We start from the raw sequence: 14,518 nt of genomic DNA on the forward strand, positions 1-14,518 counted from the left end.
ACCAGGTTTTCGACAATGCTGACCTCAGAAGCTTATCTGTGTACATCAACAGCGATAGATTCCCAGAACGTGATTTGGAAATGAATTTCAGTCCAGCTACTCGGAATTATACAAGAGCATACATGCTTTTCCAAGAAGCCATCCAAAAATATGCTGACACAGACAGTGGAAGTCAGGTAAGTGTGGAGGATTTTGCGTCTTTGTACACCATCATTCATGTAGATGTGAGTAAGCATAAGGAGAAGCTGAGGAACAGCTCTGCTGATATCGAACTTCGATGGAGACTTGGAAAACCGTTTGAGTTTCCCACTGGTACAGCGGCTTCTTACCAAACCATCTGTTTGATTCTCTCCGAACGTCATCTCAAACTCAATGGTATGAATGGCAAAATGAGTGTTGTGGTGTAAGAAAAAAGATAATAGTAGATAGGAACCATGAATGAGTTGGAAAAGGACATTGAGATTTTATTAACAAAGGAACTAACACAGAAGAAAGGTGGTAGTATCGGTTCTGTGATCGGAAGATTGGTTGGGAAGATATCTCCACTTGTGATCAAGCATGCCCCCAACATCCTTGGTACACTTGGACTGGCTGGTATTTCTGGTGCTATTTCTGGAAGCACACACAGAGCCACAGCTGGTCGGGGGATTGGTCAGTATGTAGAATATGGATTGATGCTAACTCCGAACCAAAAGAAGAAACTTGGTAGTGCCCAGGATGGAATCACACTCCGGTTAACAAAAAATCAGTTATCCGGAAATGATATGCTTTTGCTCACAAACCGACAGGTTACCAAAATCAAAAAATCCAAGCAAAAAGGAGTAGGAATGGATCTCAAGTTATCCAGTACTCAACTCAAGAAGCAAGGAGGGTTTCTCGGGGCATTAGCAGCTGGATTATTAGCACCAGCTCTGAGAAAAATGATAGGTTTAGGAAACACCGGTGAAGGATTACAACTTCCTGGAACACGGAGGGGTAGAGGGGTAAAAAAAGACCAAAAAGGAAAGGGGTTGCGTCTACCAGGAACGTGAGACCACTGACCAACTTTGACATTGATAAAATTCTGAGATCTATTCCACATTTCAGAGGAACTTTTAGCAAAGATCAGCTTCCACAACCTCTATCATCAAAGGATTGTTTGGTAATCAATCTCCAAGATTTCTTGGATGGTGGTGGTACTCACTGGGTTTGTGTGTTTGGTAATGAATATTTTGACAGCTTTGGCTTATCACCACCAGAGGAGGTAGTCGGGTGGATGAAGAAGCACCATAAAAAATGTTGGTATAACTCATCAAAGATACAGATGAATGATAGTGTCCTGTGTGGATACTACTGTATACATTTCATAGAAGAAAGAAACAAAGGCAGAAGTGCTCTTGATGTCTTGTTGGATTTCACTCAGCACCCCAGTCAAGAAAATGAGCAGTTGGTATTGTAAAAAAAAGGGAGGAAAAAAAGAGATAAAAAAGATAAAAAAAGGAAAACACAAAAACCTTTTTTTCTTTCACTAGTTCCTTTTTCTTTTGGTATTCATTGTATAAGCATCATCAATTTTATCATTCACGGAGCTTGTGGAACATCGATTTTTCATGATGGGATTTGTGGTTTCTTGGATAAGACTTCTCACATTTCTCACAGACAACTCTTTCATTGGCATATTGTCTGATTTTCTTGTGATTATCTTGATACCACTCTGATACTGATCTTCCAGGCTTGTTTTTATTCACGGTATCCAGTTTTTCGATCCAGTATCGTTCTCTCCTCTTAAGCTCATCTTCATCAAACATTGACAGAGAGTCGATCTGGACAATTTCTACATGTCCGAGATCAAGCAGAATGAATGAGGTCATAAAACCCCGTTCACCTTTTTGGTAGGCTTTGTAGGCTGATCGGTGACAGTACATCCGATTTTTCAGTGGTAGAGAAGTGGAGCCAACGTATACCTGATCGGTGTGTTGGCTCACAAGTTTGTAAATCTTACAAGGAGAAGTCATCTTTGCTGATAGAAAATCTTTGGAATTCTCATCGGTATACCTCTACGTAACAGGGTTCATATAATCGTTTATGATGACAATTCGGTGAAGAAAATAAAGATAGATAGACAAACATGAAAATGTATCACATAATCTCCCGTGGGACAGTTGGGTTTGGATACTCTCTCTCCAACATTCCACATTTCCGTGAAAATATTCTGGGGGTGAGTTTGGAACTCACGAAAGATGATCAGGAGCATGACACGATCAACATCCACATATTTACCAATAATCCACAGATTTTTATGTCATTGACAAAGGCAGAGCTTGACAAAATGGATAATGGAAATTTCAGACTTGTTTGTGCTGAAAAGATTGATGAGAACATGGAAGATCACTGTGAAAATATGGGATTGTTGGTACATCTTTGTATCCATGAGAAATAAAAAAGTAGATAGATAGATAAAGATGAATGTTCATTGCCTATCGTGTAAGAAAAAGCAACAGATGAGGGGAATACAAGGAGAAGTCACATCAACTGGTCAACCATATGTCAAGGGTAAATGCTCAGTATGTGGTCGATCGTGTTCACAATTTATCAAGAAATCGGAAATCAGAGAAGGTGGATTCCTGTCTGGTTTGTTCAAGATGATAGGTTTAGGAGTAAAAAAAAAAAATAGATAGGAAATGGACTGACGATCTGGCTGATGAGTTACACAAACCAAAGCGTGTGAATTTCACTAGGAGACAAGTGACTGTGAGTGAGATTGATGAAATCTGGTCCGCCGATCTCGTGGATATGACAGCTTTTCGTAAATACAATGATGAAATCAAATTTCTGCTTACTGTCATTGATCTGTTCAGCCGATATGCTTGGGTTGTTCCACTCGAATCCAAGAAAGGTGTTGACATCCAATCAGCATTTCGATCCATCGTGAAAACTAGCAGCAGGAAACCACGTAAGCTGTGGGTTGATCAGGGTACCGAGTTCTATAATCGAACGTTCAAACACTGGCTTGATGAGAATCAGATCACGATGTACAGTACTCACAACGAAGGAAAGGCTGTTGTAGTTGAGCGTTTCAACCGAACTCTGAAAACCAGGATGTGGAAATACTTCAGTGCTAACTCCACCAGCAGGTACATCGATGTCCTTCCACATTTGGTAGAGAAGTACAACACGACAAAACACAGAGGTGTTCGGATGACACCAACTGAGGCATCACGGGAGAAGAACGCTGATCTAATCCGTGACTCACTGGGTGAGAAATCTCCACTATCCAGGTCCACTAAATTCCAGATAGATGATCATGTCCGACTGGTGAAGCAGAAACGACATTTCGAGAAAGGATACACTCCGAACTGGACTGAGGAGGTATTCAGGATCACCGATATTCTCCCGACCAGACCCACTACGTACTCTGTCAAGGACCTCGATGGTGAACCCGTTGATGGGTCGTTCTATGAACAAGAGCTCCAGAAAACTACTCAAGAAATCTACCGGATCGAGAAAGGACAACAAGAAGAAACAAGCCCTTGTGAGGTGGAAAGGCTACTCGGCAAGATTCGACAGCTGGGTGCCGTTTGATCAACTCAGCTGGTTGTGATCACGGATCACAGCAGCAGATTTGTTGGTAGAAAAAAAAATCACGGGGTAGACCTAGTACTAACTGTCAACAGCACCGGATTCGGACTCTTGTCAGTACTAATAGACATAAACAACTCCATATGTGTTTGACCCCGATAGCCTGGTTGGTAAATCTACTACACACAGGATAAGAAATCGAGAGTCACGGGTTCGAATCCCGGAAACTGAGACCACATGCCACAATGCGCATGTCTGAATCCTGTTTCACAACAAGAAACTGAGACCACATGCCACAATGCGCATGTCTGAATCCTGTTTCACGAAACTGAGACCACATACCACAATGCGTATGTCTGAATCCTGTTTCACAACAAGAAAATGAGAACACATGCCAATGAGCGTGTCTGAATCCTGTTTCTGAGAACACATGCCAAAAAACACCAAACCAAAACCGAGACTCGAACCCACGATCTTGTGATTCGGATTCACGGTCAAATCTATCCTATATTAGAGGGTAGGGATTATACAGTAATGCTATCACTGATTGAAAAAATCCTTGTGTAGTGTAAAGATGGAATTTGACCTAAGCAAACTCACCATCACCTATGATGGGAAGAAACTCCAGACTGAGAAACAACTCCGGTGGATTCACAAAAAATTAGAGCAAAGAAAGAATCGGGAACTTCTCAAGAAACGGATTCGGAAGAATCGAAAGAGGAAACCGATTGTCACACCACCGTTCACAGCAAAGTCAGTACCCAAAGGGATTCTGAAATCGTTCATCTATGAACCGAAAGAGAATCATCCAGATCTGTATATATTCTTTGATAGTATCAACATCCCACTGAGAACATTGATACAGAAAGAACTGGAAAATCTCAAGGGTGTGAAAGTCAGTCTGACATTACAAGTAGAAATGGAGAAAGGAGATGACACAACAACCACAGACACACCATACTTCAGGAGTGGACCAATGACAGTCACAGCATCTCATGAGATTGATGACGGTATTCGAACGGCACACTCACAAATTCATAGAAATATCGATAAGTGGATACAGAATGGATCAAACTGGCACATCAATCATATCGTCGGATTCTCCGTTGATGTAGCAGCATATCAGCCAATGAGAGGTAAATCCTACATTGATTTACCGAACGAGCTCAAGAAAAAGAAGGCAATCATCAATGTCAAGAATAAGGATGATAAATGTCTGATGTGGGCACTGCTCTCAGCTCTGTATCCAGCAAAGAAAAATAGTGACAGGGTAACTCAGTATACAGACTATAGCAACAAACTTGATCTGTTCGGAATCGATTTTCCAACACCACTGAGTCAAATTTCCAAAGTCGAGAAGCAAAACAGCCTAGCTATCAATGTTTTTGGGTATGAGGATAACGTGATCTATCCACTACTGCTGACAAAGAAAAGAGGTGAGAAAGTGATCAATCTTCTACTATACCAAAAAGAAGATCAGAATCACTACTGTTGGATCAAAGATTTCAGCAGATTGTGCTACGATCAGTCAAAGCATAAAGCCAGGAAATTCTTCTGTACAAGATGTCTCCAACCACACAACACAGAGAAATCCCTGAGCAATCATCAGGAGTATTGTGATAATGTCACTGGATTATCAGCACACATGGTACTACCAGAACCGGACGAAGATGGGAATCAACCAACACTGAAGTTCATTAATCATCACAAAATGCTACAATGTCCCTATGTAATCTATGCTGACACTGAGGCACTGATCAAGAAAATTGATGGAGTGAAAAGCCAACAAACCAGCCGGGATTCACAACATGTTCCTTGTGGTTTTGGTTACGTCGTGGTGCGTTCTGACGGAGTGATGACAAGTCAGTGTTTCTACCGGGGTGTTGATGCCATGGATGTATTCTTTGATAAACTCAAAGATGAGGAGAAGAAAATCCAATCAGCACTCAATAATCCAGCACCGATGGATCTCACTAAGGAACAAGAAGAATTGTTCAGAGAGACAGAGGACTGTTGGATTTGTAAAAAGAAACTTGGTGATGACAGAGTCCGTGATCACGACCACATCACTGGTGATTTCCGCGGTGCCGCACACAACGACTGTAACATCAAACTCAGAATTTATCCATACAAGCAGCACATCCCTGTGGTTTTTCACAACCTGAAAGGCTATGACAGTCATCATCTCATCGGAGCAATCGGTAAGACAGATGTTGAGACCGTCACATACACGGATAAGGATGGTGTGTGTAAGAGTAAAACTGTGGGTGAGATATCAGTCATTCCCAACAATATGGAGAAATTCATCTCATTCACATGGAGACAGTTCCGGTTCATCGACAGCTGCCAGTTTCTCAATGCGTCACTCGATAGACTGGTGAAAACGACACCAGATGAGTCATTCACTTTCACCAAGACGTTGCCAAACCATCAGCTGTTGATGAGGAAAGGAGTATACCCCTATGAGTACATGAACAGCTTCTCCAGGTTCGATGAGACTCAGCTACCAGCACAGAGTAAGTTCTATTCTTCTCTGTCTGATGAGGGGGTGAGTGACGATGACTACAAACATGCTGAGACAATGTGGATGAAATTCGACTGTCAGACTCTTGGTGATTATCACGACTTGTATCTCAAGACCGACGTGTTTCTCTTGGCTGACATCTTTGAGAATTTCAGAGTAGAAGCTGTCAGAACGTATCAGCTGGATCCAGCAAATTACTATACTCTGCCTGGATTTGCCTGGGATGCTCTGTTGATGTACTCAGGTGTATCCTTGGAATTACTAACAGACTATGATCAGCACTTGTTTGTAGAATCAGGAATGAGAGGTGGTGTGTCGATGGTCTCACAACGATATGCTGCTGCTAATAATCACTATCAGGAGAAATTTGATGCTGATCAGCCATCGTCATTTATCCAGTATCTCGATGCCAACAATCTCTATGGTTGGGCAATGTCACAGCATCTCCCAGTGTCTGATTTTCGGTGGGAGAAACCATCAGAGAAACTCCTGAACAAGATACTGAACACTCAAGATGATTCCTCATCGGGGTATATCGTCGAGTGTGATCTGGAATATCCACACGAACTTCATGAGAAGCACAACGATTATCCAGTTGCTCCGGAACGTCTTTCCGTCAATGAGGACATGTTATCTCCATACCAGCAGGAGCTTGTTGATAAACTCAATTCTTCAGGAGTAGATGCTCTCAAACTTGTACCAAACTTGAGGGACAAGACAAAGTACGTTCTCCATTACCGAAACTTGAAACTCTACACTCAGCTCGGACTACGTTGTGTCAAAATTCATCGTGCTCTGAAATTTACTCAGACACCGTGGATGAGAAACTACATCGAGAAGAATACAGACCTCCGGAAGAAGGCACAGGATGATTTCTCTAAGGACTTCTATAAACTGATGAACAATGCGGTGTTCGGGAAAACTATGGAGAACGTTCGGAGGAGAGTCAACATAAAATTGCTGAGAAGTCGTGAGGAGAAAAAAATCAAACAGCTTGTTGCCAAACCAACGTACAACCGCCATGTGATCTTCAACGATGACCTGGTCGGGGTACAAAGCAACAGGACAAAGGTCGTCCTCAACAAGCCCATATATGTTGGGATGTCGATTTTGGATCTCTCAAAGACACTCATGTATGACTTTTACTACAATCACCTGAAAGTGATGTATGGCTCTGATGTGAGACTCTTGTACACCGATACAGACAGCTTGGTTCTTCATTTCTTTACTGATGATCTGTTTGATGACATGAGTGAGTTTCTTGATAAGTATGATACAAGCAATTATGATCAATCACATCCGTTATATTCCGAGAAAAACAAGAAAGTTGTTGGCCTGTTCAAAGATGAACTCGGTGGGAAACTGATCACTGAGTTTGTAGGACTTCGCTCCAAGATGTACAGTTACTCTGGTGAGGAAAGTGGAAAAAGAGCAAAGGGGGTGAAAACAGCAGTGCTCAAGAAAACTATCACACATGATGATTTCCGAAATTGTCTCTTGGATCAATCCGTTTTCCATCGAGAAATGACAACACTCCGGAGTCATAGTCACGTTATTTTCGGAGAAACGGTTAATAAGATAGCCTTATCACCATTGGACACAAAACGATACATCACAGAAGATGGATGTAGCACGTTAGCGTTCGGGCACCATGAAATACCAAGATATCTGGCTGAGGAGGGGTTTGATAGCAGCATTTCATTCATGAGTTATGCTCCGGATATGATGAAGCAGTTTGTCCAGTGATCATGAGAAAGAAAAAAAAGATATATTTTTTTTACTTTTCTTATACATTCGATTCTCTATAGTTCTTCCATATGACATCAAGTCTTTGTTGTGATTTTTTACACTTTGGAATGAATGGTTTGATCTTGATCACATCATCTTCATCAGCAATGAGTTTCGAAAGTAGGAATGGGTAACTCACTTTAACTTTTTTCTCTTTATTTGCTACTTCCTTGATCCTCTGAATTTTATCAACAAGATTGTTGAATGAGGTTTTGCTAAGATATTTTGGTAAACCAACCTTGTTCAGGGTTATCTCCAACCTTGTTTCGATTCCTGTTCTGGTTTTGGATTTTTCTATTTCTTCGAGGAAAGATGTGGTATCATACAGACCATTTTTCTTCATCTCATACACCTCAAGATCCTCTGGAGTTACTTCATTTTCCAAAATCATCAATTCTATATCTGTAGGAAACCATTTCTGGTTTCTATAGTCAATGTAGTCCGCTATCATCTTATCTTTCCTGGTAGAGTGTTCATCATCTATCCATGTATCCATCACCTCTTCTTCTTTGTTTGTGGAGTAGTCGTCATCAAACCACGCATTCATGATTTCACTTCTAAAAAAATATTTTTTGCTTTTTGTTTTTGTGGATTGTTTGACTATTTTTTACAAATTGTTTGCTGAGAATTTCACTTCTTCTTTCTGGAAATGCTTTATAGCAACAACAACAAGTTTGAGACTGAGAGTGTCATCAGTCTTGTCTTTGTAAACCCACTTCAGGTGAACGATACCATTGACGGTGTCACCTTGCTTGATCTTGTTGGTTTTTGATGGTTTGTTGCCCTCATCAAAGATAGCACAATCAGGAGAAATTTGGAGAAAGAGGATTGGGTGGTCACACTTTGCTGTGTTAATCCTGCTTCTAACCGTATTTCCTTCGGATTCGATCTTCTTCTCGATACAACGGATGGATTTACAAATGTCACTGTCAGAAGAAAATTTCAGAGAGTCCTCTTGTCCTTTCTTCACAACATTCATGATATTTGTCTCATCAGTGAATTTTATGTATGGCTCCTTACCATTGATTGTCAGTGATCCACATTTATTCCCATCCTTGATTGTAATTCGACAATCAATGGAGTCAGTGAGAACATCAGCTGTGGCAAACGGGGTTGGCTTCTTGCTTGTCATCTTGGAAAGTTTGTGTAGAATCGTTGTTTATACCTATGACAACCGTTCCTCTAATATAGAATAATTAGGATTCTCATCCAAAGCTGAACCACCCGAAGTTGGCTCAGAAACCGATCCCACATCAGTCCTCGAAGTGAGCCAAGATGGGGTAAATGAAAAAGCTGAAGTTGGCTCACTTCCGATTTTCTCGGAGACAGCAAGTTGACTCACTTTTCTGGAACGGGGTTGAGCCAACATGGGATCAGTGGTTGGAGTTGTAAAATTAGTACTATAGTAGTATAGGGGGAGGGGGAGACTTTGGAGGGAGGCCCGAAGGGCCGATCGACAAAGTCGATTTTGGCTCACCTGGAAGGTGAGCCAGAACCCCCTCCCCCTATACTACTCTCTCCACACTATACTTTTCGCTATATATTTTTTCAATCTTTTTTGTTTCTCTTCTTCTCCCGATTTTCTGATGCGTGAAGTAGGCGCGGATGCCGAGACCATTGGTCGGCGGAGCCTGCAGCACCTCATCACCACCGCTGCGTTGCATTTGCAGCCCCATTCAGTCAATGTCTTGTTAGTCTGTTGTTTTGTCATTTCCTGCTTCTTTCTTCTTTTACGAATTGGGTGCGTGGTTTCAAGTAAAAAAAAAAAAAAAAAGCCGCTAAGTCCCCGTACATTAGCATACGGAGTCTGCCTGTGCATTAAAGCTGCTGTACACGATTCTTTTGAGCAAGTTAATTTCATTGCCAGTTATAGTTACATTTCGATTGCCAGTTACAGTGTGTTCACTGAGACCCTTGTGTATTCTTGCCTCCGAGAGACTGCGGCCAGATACACATGCACCATGTACACCTACAATTCCTGCACTGATGTGTAGATCTACCATGCCTGGTGCACCATGCAATGCGTACATTTACATGACTAGCACTGTGCAACGCGGTCGCGGGTGGGTGGTCGTCGGTCGCGTTGAGCGAGTGGTCGCCTTGTCCGAGGTGTTTTGAATGTGAATGCGTCCGTGAAAAGGAAAAGTGGTGGCCATGGTCGAGTGGTCGCCATATCCGAGTGGTCGGTTTTACTGTATGGCCACAGGCAGCAACGCTCCTGTTATACATCAGGAACAAGGCTCTACCTTCCTGTTCCACGATCCTGCTGATCAAACACCGATTTGCGTGCAAAGATCAAGCCCGTGCGTGTAAATACAAACAGCTTCAAGGACCTTCAACTGCTGAACGTAACGGGCACAGCACATTTTGATTTTGCATGTCATACTATACAAAATATGGATTCATACTCAGTATACATTTTTATAGGGGCTTTGCGAGTACAGACACTTCACGAGTAACGACATAATTCTGAGGTCGGCCAGAGAGCGCAATTGGTGGAGGTCGAACTGCTCAATTGATTAACAGGCCAAGAGCTGCTGCTTATCCTTTTAGTACAATAGAAATGCTCCTAAAACCAGTTCACTGCGCCATGTATCATCATCAAGTTAGGCTGTGTGATGGTTGAATACTGTAAAAGCCATAATATTTAAGAAAGTGCTAACTCTAACGAGTTCACGAGGAGAAATCTGTCGTTAAATTAGAAATCGGTATGCAGAAATCGATACATATACTGTCCTATTGAGCGTTGAGAATGAGTGAGATTCGTTACCTTTGGTACACGCAAACTAGTCAATTTTGGGAGATCGTTACATATGCGCCTCGTTAGAATAATGGGCTTTTATAGTACGTAGTATTGAATATTGCAACGAAGAAAAGACAAGACGACTCGTCAAAACCAAAAGGAAAGGCTGAACAGCAACAAGACACAGGGAAGTAAACACACTAATGTATCGTTACTCCCTAACCAAGATTGCGCATCTTCATACTCTCAAACCCTTCGCTCGACATCTGCTCAGGTTTGTCCTCGTTGCTGGCGAGATCAGCGGACGACGAGTAAGCGTAGCGGCTGTTGTCCTCCGATGGCCTCCACAGCACCATCATGAAGAGCAGCAGGAAGCTGAAGAGAATGTGCCAGAAGCCATCCAGCAGCCAGATATGTTGCCAGTCCTTGATGCAGGCCGAGGAGCGGAACTGCAACTTCGCCCACATGCCGAACGCCACGGAAGCGACCGCGGCGAAGATGATGGCGATGGAGAAGTACCGGTGGAGTGAGAGCTTGACTGTGTTGTGAAGCAGGCGCAGTATTCGCATCGTGTACTTGATCGACTTGTAGATGAAGTAGACAATTCCGACGTCGAGCAGAACGACCGCCAGCGATATCACCTGTCCCTCGGTGGTGGCGACCTCCTCGGAGCTGGCCACGGCGCGCAAAATACCCTCGACCGACGCGGCCATGAAGTACAGAATACCGATGCCGACAACGGGGACGAGTTTGGAACCAAGTCCTTGCTGTACGATGCCAACGCCCAGCGAGATGATGATGACGAGAAGTCTGGCCAGTGTGCGCTTGCCCGCCGACACCATCTCAGCAGCGACGAGCAACGACATGCCCTCTCTGCCCTCGGCGTTACCACGGTAATACTCGCTGAAGAAGAACACCTTCTCAACCAAACCCAGGGCAATGACTGCGCCAATCCACAACTGGACACGCAGCAAATCCTTGTAGTGGCACATGAGTGCAAGCAGCCAGCCGAACGCATACAGCGAGTACAGGGCGGTCATGATGCCATAGAAGACCAGATTGGGATAGTCGAGCGCAGACAGGTATCCCCAGCGGTTCTTCATCTCCACCTGTACAGCTACAGTGACGTTCAGAACACCACCGTTGGACACGGGGTCAGCTTGCGCGGCAAAGACCAGCGCGAACACCTGGCGCTTGGTCGTCTTGCACACCACCTCCTTCTTCACTTTCTTGTAGAACGGAGCGCTGCGCCGCGTGCGCGCTTGAAGAACGGCCTCCATCAGATCGCTCACACTCACACTTAGCGACCGCTTTTTTGTTCCCACGGGGTTCGCTGCAGGCTCATTTGGAGGTACCTTGGACGACTTGTCAGCCCCATCCTCGCTGTCGTTCACTTTTAGTCCGGCCGCAGGATCCAAACAGGTGTTGTGGTATGCGGTATCCTCCAGCCATGCTCTCTCGGGAGCGACCTCCGTGAACTGCAACGGATCGCCACTACCGGTCGTACTTGCTGTGCAATCCAGAGGGATCTCCACCCACTCTGTCCCCACCACTGGATTGTCGCCAAAGTCTCCCTGAAGCACTATACTTTCTTCGAGTCTGTCTAAATAACTGGCACACTGCGTTATGAGTAGTCTGTATTTCAAATGAACTTTTGCCGCACCTACCGAATGGCATGCGCCCTTGAAGTCGATGGTAGCGTTCTCCGACAGTGTCAGCGTCATCCATTTCACAGAGACATTGCCCGGATCAACCAGTTCAAGGCTGCAGTCTTTTATTCCAGGTTTGGGGAACGCCAAACAGGTCTGCAACGCTGCAAACAACATCGTCAGAACAGCTAATGGCTTGCTAGGAGCCATTGTACCAGGCGCGTCCACCAGCAAGAACTCCCAATTAGTCTGAGTCACGAGCCAACTCAAACTAATAATAATTACTTGAGTCAAAGTGACTTGGACTACCCTGGCCTGAAAAATTTAGAAAATGCAAGGCCTTTCTCTTCAAAGAAGTATGTTCAATGCGCTTAGAATAAGTTAGATTTTTGTACAGGTTGTAGATCTACCCAGTCGCTATCGAACCGATCCAGCCTGAGCCAGCATCAGTGAGTCCTGCATCATGTACATACGCGTATTGACAACCAGTACTAGATCTACGCCAGTACATGTAGTAGATCTGCCAGTCTCAGTGCTAGCTGCCAAACAACTGCCACTGTCTGTGTGGCACTGTGTCTGTTTTTTGGGTCTGTTTTGGGTAGATGTACCTACTACCGGTCTTACCTGATCACCGGTACTTCGACTTCTGATTTTCCGTACTCGTAATACCATGAATACATGTAGTACAATCATCATGTCATGTATCTTGCAGTAAATTAAAATTTATTTGCGTAATACCAATGGCATGCTCTGTCATGTCGTCGTCTGCTTTCATCGTGTTTTTGACACACACAGACTCCGGCCGTCAGTGATAGGCTGCTAACGCACTACGAGTAGTACCACTGCACTATACTAGGCCATAGCCTACTTCAAGTACTTGAACTACTAACTCTAGTACTCTGTAATGTTGGGCACGTCGCCGTCGCGGCTAGCTAGTGCAAACCGTGTGTCACTTGTACATCTACCACGATCACGTGATTTTTGTCCTACATCGTACATCAGATTATTAGACATGGTTACAGGTTAGCATTTTACCGTTCACGCTATTTTCGACGGTCGGCCTGCACCGTTTTTTGTGTGTACGTGTGTAGACATGCCATTTTACCGTTCACGCGGTAGATCCAACGGTGCTCATACCCAACAGTGTTGGGGAACCGACGGTATTTTGGGTGTTGGGCCAACACCCAAAATACCGTCGGTTTGGTACCGTTTCGACGATAGAAAGCTCTGCTTAGCGGGAGAACGAAACGGTAAGATTCCAACTAGGGTTACCTCACACGTCTATCGTTGCGTCAGGAGTGAGGACTCAGAAGCCGAACTGCTAACCGTGCCTCGAAAACACCACACCACTGCACCACTGCACCACTGTACACTCCGGCCGTCGAAAATAGCGTGAACGGTAAAATGCTAACATTTGTAACAATGTCTACTACAGATGATCCTGTACGCGTTACGTAACGAGCGTACGCGTAACGAAACGATGAGTCATGGATAGGCCTTTGCGGATAATGCCGGCAGAAAAATTGGCAGAATTCGGTACTTTTTCGGGTAAGTAATAGTTTCATGCATGTTTGGTATGTGGATAAAGAAATGGAGCAGAATTCGAGGAATTGCCCGCCAAGACCTCGACACATCTTAAATGATGCACTGTACAGGAGATGCCAACCTCACCCCCTCAGCATCACCATCAACCACCAGCGCATGGCTCTACTTGGTCACGTGCTCCGTTTGCCCGCCAACACCCACGCTCAGCTCGCCATGTTATTATGTATTTCCAGCAAGTCCTGCGGGTCGAGCGACCATGCAGTTCATCGGAGCAGTCCTGTGGAACCAGCTCCCGCCTGATCTCCGTTCCGAGCCCAGCCATATTCAGTTCTGTGCCCTGCTAAAAGCGCATCATGGCTCCGTTTGAATGCTTTTCGGCTAGTGTGTTTCTGTGGTATAGCGGACTGAAGAATAGTAAACGTGTTTTGCAATATATGTATGTATGAAGCTATTTTGTATTATAGTATGTTCCCATTCCGTTTTTGCTTTGGTGTAGCCCTGAGGTTGATTGCTTATTTATTTCTACCCTTCCTCTCTCCATACTTCTGTCCCCCCCCCCCCCTCTCTCTCTCATTCCTTCTGTCGTCCACATGTATCAAAGGAGGCGAAATCGCCTGTTTGTAGTGCGACGTTAAAATTTAACGTCGCACTACAAACAGGCGAAAACTTCTACAACAACAAGTGACGAATCCCACTGCAGAGCGTTTTCTG

The 14,518-nt window shown here is 44.1% G+C and overlaps 2 protein-coding genes across 2 annotated transcripts; one reads left to right on the forward strand and one right to left on the reverse strand.

Annotated features, from left to right (window-relative positions):
* The first annotated feature begins 4,132 nt into the window (after positions 1-4,132).
* LOC135824358 (uncharacterized) lies at positions 4,133-7,828 on the forward strand. The gene has a single exon (XM_065337090.1). The coding sequence runs from the start codon at positions 4,133-4,135 to the stop codon at positions 7,826-7,828; it is 3,696 nt and encodes a 1,231-aa protein (XP_065193162.1).
* A 2,376-nt stretch (positions 7,829-10,204) lies between these two features.
* On the reverse strand, positions 10,205-12,647 carry LOC135824503 (transmembrane protein 87B-like). Its single transcript, XM_065337238.1, has one exon. The coding sequence runs from the start codon at positions 12,470-12,472 to the stop codon at positions 10,832-10,834; it is 1,641 nt and encodes a 546-aa protein (XP_065193310.1). The 5' UTR covers positions 12,473-12,647; the 3' UTR covers positions 10,205-10,831.
* Positions 12,648-14,518: the final 1,871 nt, after the last annotated feature.

This window comes from Sycon ciliatum, chromosome 9 (assembly GCF_964019385.1).
Source record: "Sycon ciliatum chromosome 9, ocSycCili1.1, whole genome shotgun sequence".
Lineage (NCBI taxonomy): Eukaryota > Metazoa > Porifera > Calcarea > Leucosolenida > Sycettidae > Sycon > Sycon ciliatum.

Coding starts and splice junctions, on each gene's coding strand:
- LOC135824358 (XM_065337090.1), top strand. CDS start 4,133: ATGGAATTTGACCTAAGCAAACTCACCATCACCTATGATGGGAAGAAA.
- LOC135824503 (XM_065337238.1), bottom strand. CDS start 12,472: ATGGCTCCTAGCAAGCCATTAGCTGTTCTGACGATGTTGTTTGCAGCG.